This window comes from Chrysochloris asiatica, unplaced genomic scaffold, assembly GCF_000296735.1.
Source record: "Chrysochloris asiatica unplaced genomic scaffold, ChrAsi1.0 scaffold00174, whole genome shotgun sequence".
NCBI classification, from domain to species: Eukaryota; Metazoa; Chordata; class Mammalia; order Afrosoricida; family Chrysochloridae; genus Chrysochloris; species Chrysochloris asiatica.
This window is the reverse complement of record NW_006408692.1, coordinates 5282786-5289932: the sequence shown is the minus strand read 5'-3', so window position 1 is coordinate 5289932 and position 7147 is coordinate 5282786. Positions and strand designations below refer to the sequence as shown.

Sequence of the window (7147 nt, the reverse complement as noted above, 5' to 3'; positions counted from 1 at the left end):
ATGAGGCTTTCTACTCCCGTAAGGATTTACACCCTCGGAAACCCTGTACAGGGTCGCTATGGGTCAGAACCGACTCGACGGCACTTAACAACAACAACAAGCCCATCTAGTCTGTTGCCAGAATACCCTGTTCTCATTATCTCATCCACTGTGTCTAGGCACACAGCCCAGTACCTCAAGACTCCCTTTCCTTCCCAAGCTGTATACCACACATACACAGCTTGACACACATAACTTGTTTACTCCATAATATAAAAGGGTTACAGTCTGATCTCTTGATGTAGAACCACATGTGTCCAACCCATTGCTACTGCTGTCCTGGTCTGTAAATTCCCCTGCTGGAATAAACTAATACCTCTCAGACTGGTCAGTTTTTGTTTATTTGTTTTTTGTTTTTTTTCAGACTGGTCAGTTTTGAGATCTCCTGGTAACCACACATTCAGAGAGTTTTTTTCCTGTTGATAATCAACCCAAATAGTACTGCTGAAACTTCTTTTGAATCATCTGCAGCATAATTTTATTTTTATGTGATATTAATGATATTCTTCAATAATTTCTGACTTCTGATCACTTTTCTTTAGAATGAGCACATATATGAGTCTCTTCCAGTCGGTTGGTCAAATAGCTATCTTCTAAATTTCTTGACAAAGACAAGTAATTTTTTCCAGCATTGTGTCTATTTGTATAAACACCTCATATCCAAGCTGCTCGGCTCCCCTCATACTAGCGCTTCTTGATCATATGCTACTGACTGAAATGGTTGAGCACTAGACAATGTTTTTTGGTATGGTGATTCTGTGTATTCCTTCCATGTTCTGTTTATGATTTAAAACAAGTTCATGAGAGCCAAAATATGACCTTGAACATATCCCAATTGAATTTAGAAAACATTTCAAGAACAGATTTGATGCAGTAGACACTAAAGACAGCAAACCAGAAGAGTCATGGGATGATATCAAAAACATCAAATAGGAATAAAGCAAAAGGTCATTAAGAAGGCAAGAAAAAAAGAAAAGACCAAAAAGGATGTCAAAAGAGACTTTGAAACTTGTTCTCCTATAAATTATAACCTGTTCACTTCCCTAATGAGTCCCATAATCGTGCATATTGTTATGAGTTCTGTGTGGCCATTGCAATGGACTGTCCAACTCAGATGTGAAGCTGAGAGTGCTGTGGGAGGGATGGTTGGTGACAGAACAGGATAAGGAAGGCTATAGGATGAAGGTTTGTGTGACTTCCGCTTCATAGGAATTGGCCTTGGGATGATTCTGAGTTTGATTCTCTTTCTCCTGTATGAACGCAGAGAAGATCAAACATGGTCCCCACATTGTTTAAGCACTGTTCTGAACAGACGTTATGGATTTTCATCAATACTTAGAAACCACAAAAAATAGAAATCAACATAAATCTATACTGTCGCTAGCATCGAATCTTCTTAGATATAGTGAATCATGTGACATGAATAAACTTCAAATTGAGGATCATACTGATGACGTGATTGTATATTTTCCATAAAAACCAATAAGCACTTCTATTTATTTCTCCTTTGGAAGACCTATCAATGGTCTCTTGTTTAAAGATAACAACAATCTAAAATTTAACCTCCCCTTCAACTTCTGAAACCAATACATGGAGTTTAATGCATGGAGTTTCATCACCAATGAAGAAAGGAGAGGAAAACACAAAGAAATTTTTCTTCATCTAATTTGATTTGCTCTTCTTTTCTTTTAGTGATTGGAGTTCTAGAATGTCTGCTTGGTTCTTTTCTAAATTCATCTGTTCATCCTTTTTCCCCATTGTCTCATTATTGCTTTAAACATTCTCTTCGATCCTTAATCAACCCTTACAGATTATTATCTTTAGTTCTGTGCTGTGAAGACCATCACTTATTGTGTCTGCTAACTCATTTACAGCAGTTTCCTCATTTGGATGATCATTTTTTACTATATGTTTATCTCTAGTGAGAGCTTTTTTTCATGAGAGTCCTGAATTTCCCGAGTAGGTCCCTATGGGTCAGTTCTGCTTTTCTCGTTGCTGCCATCTTTGAATGTCAGGGATAATTCCAAGGTCCGTTTTTCAGGGTTGCTGTGTTTCACATTCAGCACCAAACTGGACACCACAGTTGCTAATGGCATAGGTCTGGAGTACTAATTTATCTTGGGGAACTCTTTTTTTCTATCTTTAATCTAATCTGGACAAGCAGCTAGCTTCCTTGCTGCTTCCCACTCCAAAGCCCATTATAGAATCTCAAAGAAGAAAAGACTCTATTAGAGAAATAGGAAAAGACTGGGTTAGGCTCCTTTTACACTATGTAGCAATTATATCAGAACATAACATTTTCCCTCTCTACTGGATCATTTTCACTAACATGTACTATATTAACTCACACATCTCCAGAAAATTTGCCTTGGCCTTACTTTTACCAAATGCTGTCATTCCACTCCTCTATTCAACTTAACAATAAAACTCCTCAAAAGAAGTGTCATTACTGAATGACTCCAATTTCTCTCCTCTCTTATTCTCATAAGCCTACTCTAAACATGTTCTTTTCCCTATAACCTTTAGAAATTATTCCTGTCAAGGATCAGTGATCTCCATGTCACTGGTCAATGCTCTGTTCTCATCATACTCAACTGATCATCAACACAGTTGAGGAGACAAATGAGGTGCTGATCCCAACTGTGCATTTCTAAATAGTCACTATAGAGGCTTTCTAAATGGTTCCGCACAATGAAGTTTAGAATATGCTACATTTTCAAAGTATAGCTTTTAAAGACCTTTGTTTCATAGTTTAAGAGTATATATTCATAGATTTCTTTGTAAGAACCCTTAAGACTTTAGAGGGTAGTGAGTTTATGATAAAGGGAGAGGAACAACCAAGACAAGGAGGGTAGGAATGGGTACACAATATGAAGAATGCAGTCAGTGTCAGTAACTTGTGTGTGCAGAACCTGTTGATTTGATGTATGTTTTGCTGTGCATTTTCTCAACAATAACAACAAAATAACTAAAAGTTGTTAGATTTTTTTTTTTTAAAAAAGCAAAAAGGAATATATGTATTATCTCTAAAAATAAAATTTTAAAATGTGAAACTCTGATATTTTGGATATTCTATATATGACATTAAACATCCTAGTTGTGTGCTTTAGTAAAGCAACTGCTTTTTTCCTAGCTGTGGTTTTAGATCTAATAATATCTGAAAATTTTCCTAGAAGCAGGGAGAAACAAGTATAAACAACGGATTTAGGAATTTCTACAACGTAATGAAAATGTACGTTGATTTAATGAAGTGAGCGTGAGGAAGAAGCTGTCATGCAAAGCAAACCTCTTCTGCACATGAAGAGCCTCACCTGTACGCTGCCCGGTGTTTCTGCAAGGCAATGGCAGCCATCAGAAGCCTGGCCTCCACGACAGTCTCCAACTCGCCAACAGGACACTGACAAAGGTCCTTGGGACCTAAACACTCCAACTCTGATAGAAGGTACCTTAGCTTCTCCTCTGCTTCTGACAACAAAATCAACTACAGAAAGAGAACCACACTGTTACGTAAGCTCAGAAAGAAGGCACATAATGTCTCATTCTCATCCAGCAAATGTTTTCCATTTTGAACATTCACAATAAATGAAAGGCCAATAAAGGAAACTGGTATCTAATCATCAGAAAAGATGAGAGCTCGGTGAACAGGAAAAAGGTAATTGGATGAAAAGGAAAGTAACAGCAAGAATTACTGTTAGCTTCCATGGAGTTGACCTCCCCACGCACGCACACACACACACACACACTCACAGTGACCTGGTATACGACAGAATCAAAGGCTGTCAGGTTAGCTTCATCTCCATGACCAGTGTGCATCAGACTGCTGCGATTCATAGGGGTTCCATTGGTTGATTTTGGAAGCATATCACAAGGCCTTTCCTTCTAGTCTGTCTCTCTGAAAGCTCTGCTGAAAGTTGTTCAGCATCATAACAACATGTAGGCCTCTGCTGACAGATGAATGGTGGCTGTACAGGACATGCATTGGCCAAGAATTGAACTAGGATCTCCAATATAGAAGGGGGAAATTCTACCACTGAACTGCCCCTGGCCCTGTTATGTATAATGGTGATGGTGGTGGTGTGCCGTGGAGTCGGTCCTGACTCATAGCATCACTGTAGAGGTTTTCTGAGGCTGTCAGTCTTCATGTGAGCATAAAACCCTGTCTTTATCCACACAGCGACTGGTAGAATCGAACTACTGACCTCGCGGTTAGCAGCTAAGCTCATAATCCACTATGCTACCAGGACTAGTTACCTTTTATTGTATGTATTTGAAGTGAAACCAGTAATGTGAAAGCAATGACATTTATAGTGGACTATCAATATGAAGCAGCAACTTATCACAACAAAACAGAAAGGAACCAACAAATCCTGTAAGTAACAGTCCTCTTAGAACTTGTTTATAGAAAGTGCTGAAAACTATATAAATGCTAGAGCAGTTTAATATAATAATTAAAGTCAGAGATGTTAGAATAAAAATGACCTAGGTCCTACCATGAGTTCTGCCATGTATTAATTGCATAATATAAATTAATTTCTTACACTCTCTAAGCCTCAGTCTTCTCATAGTTCAGCACAACACAGTTAAAAAATGATTCATATTCTGCTGTGTATATTCTCAATACCAACAATGAAAATAAGCTACTGAATATCAAAATGATTAATAATGTACATTATAGAGTTGTGAAAACAATCATCAAGCACCTATCATGTTATTGTTGTGAAGTGCCTATGAGTTGGTTCCGACCCATAGTGACCCTGTTTAGGGTTTCTAAGGAGCAGCTGGTGAGCTTGATCTGCCAACCTTGCAGTTCAAACGGCTTTGCAGTCTGGCGCATTAACCCACAGCCCCACACCAGGACTCCAGCTATCATGTAGTAGGCACCAACAGTGGTTGCTGTTTTGTACTCACTACTTTTGTTAGAAAATAGAATCAGAGGGCACATAATACTCAAATCCCATCAAATAGAGAATATTTTCTGCAGTAGCCTAATCAGGTTATAAACTCAAAGAGTGATGTTTTTGGGCATCTACTTTCCTCATTGGTGGTGAACTCCATCTCTGGCCCAAATCTGTGTTCAAGCAAGCAGAAGCAACCTGGTTCTCTAAAGCAAGCACAAACCTGCAAGTGATCCAGGCCAAAGCCTAACAGCGGACATTCTGGTAGTGGTGTTATTATGATTTGAAAGATTTTCAAACTTACCTTTAGCGTGCTAAGTATGGAATCATCTCTAATTTTTGTAAACTCAGTATGTGAGCCACCGTCATCCTTTACAATTAGTTCTATAAGGACACACAAATTTTGGAAGAAAAAAGGATAGCTGTAGTTAGTTTAAATAATTGATTCTTTTTTTTTATACAGCTCATTATTAGTGGAGAAACTATAGGTAAATTTAATAATAAAAAGCAAGCACAATGGTAATTAGAAACGTATTCCTATGCCAATTAACGCATAAATACAACACATTAGAAAGCTGATTCTTCCAATGAATAAGAGAAATAAGAAAGGAACTTTTGGATGCTTAAAAAAGTTGTTGAAGTTATCAACTACAAATCTAACACAGAGCTTCCTTCCTGAGTTTCCAGGGCACCTTAGAACCCTCCAAGTAATTTTGACATTTCAGATATTTCTACTATTTCAGTAAGATCTCTTAGGAAGCATCAGTTCTGTTGGTTTGCATAAATAGCCTCACTGTAAGAACATTTCAAGCAGTGTAAGTGAAATAATTCCTGCTCACAATCCAAAGTCAGTACTTATTTTGAGCCAACAAGAAATTAGAGAATTTAGGCCATACTCTTTGACTGTCTTCAGTATATCTGGCTTCTAAATTACAGGAGAGAGAAAAAAAAAAGCCCCACTAATTATTATTTGACTAGAAATTACTCTTAAAAAATAAAACAAAACAAAAACTAATTCTAAAGAGAAACTAAGTTTGTCAATGGGGAGGAGTCATCTAAAATAACATGGAACTGAACACATCTAACTTTCTCTCTGCTCCCAGACCCAACCTATATAACGCTTCTAAAATTGGAAGTTGGCTGGAGCCTCCTAATGAAGTTTCAGTAAGAGTGTGTCTGAGGGAGAGCAGAGTTAGGACTGAGTTTTCTCTCCTAAAAGAAAGAGTAATAAATACACTTGTTAAATGCCATCAAGTTGGTGCTGACTCATTGCGGCCCTGTATAGGGTTTCCGAGGGGCAACTAGTAAGTTTGAACCAGCAACTTTGCAGTTCAAATCGAGTTGCAGTCCAGTGCATTATCCCACAGTGCCACAGTAGGACTCCAAAAAATACAGAGACAGAAAGAAAACAAACACCTGGAGACTGGTATGAAAGAACACTAGGATGAGTATCAGAACATGAGCGATCCTAGAATAATATTTATGGACATGTGAGATAAGATTAACATGGGTCTCACACAGTGATTCTGGCCCCCCTAAAAGACAAAGAAAAGCTGGTCAGGTTAGCCATGACTTTTCCACCCAGCAGCTAAGAAATATGAGGATCTGGTGCTGTAGTCATGACCTGCCTATGGTTCACTTCACCTTCTATCACTGTATGACTGCTACCAATAAGACTGGAACTCCATTGAGATGCCCAGGAGAAATAACAAAACCTCGAAGAGCTGTGATTCAGACCACTCAGGTTCACTCATGTTTTTCTCTACTTCCTGAGCAGGTGGCAAGAAAAATACATATCTTTTTGCACTTCTATAGGGTCTTTATTCTTCTAAAGAGGAATTTCAGATTGAGGCACTTGAGAATACCCTGTAGGATAAGCACTAGACTGCTAAGGATAAGGTTGGTAATTCAAACCTACCAGCTGCTCCTTAGGAGCTCAATACAGGGTCTCTATGAGTCAGAACTTACTTGATTGTATTAACAACAGTGGCACCCCATATTTGCAAGGATAGTAGAGAAAGGACCTAACTATGAACTCCAGGAAGGGAAGATAAGCATTAAGAATATGAACAAATAGATAAATATATGATGTTCTTTGAAGGAAAAAAAGTAAAAAAATATTGTTGTTGTTGTTGTCAGGTGCCATCGAGTCGGAACCGACTCATAGCGACTCCATGCACAGCAGAACGAAACAATGTTCGATCCTGGGCCAA

At 38.2% G+C, this 7147-nt stretch overlaps 1 protein-coding gene across 1 annotated transcript in view; it reads right to left on the bottom strand.

Moving 5' to 3' along the window:
• The window catches only part of LOC102815127 (chromosome unknown open reading frame, human C12orf63), a 193956-nt gene that overhangs the window by 68167 nt on the left and 118642 nt on the right, over positions 1–7147 (bottom strand). The window contains exons 15-16 of the mRNA XM_006871817.1: positions 5239–5318; positions 3351–3520 (exon numbers count right to left, since the gene is read on the bottom strand). Coding sequence (XP_006871879.1) covers positions 3351–3520; positions 5239–5318 — 250 coding nt within the window. The remainder of the gene's footprint in view (positions 1–3350; positions 3521–5238; positions 5319–7147) is intronic.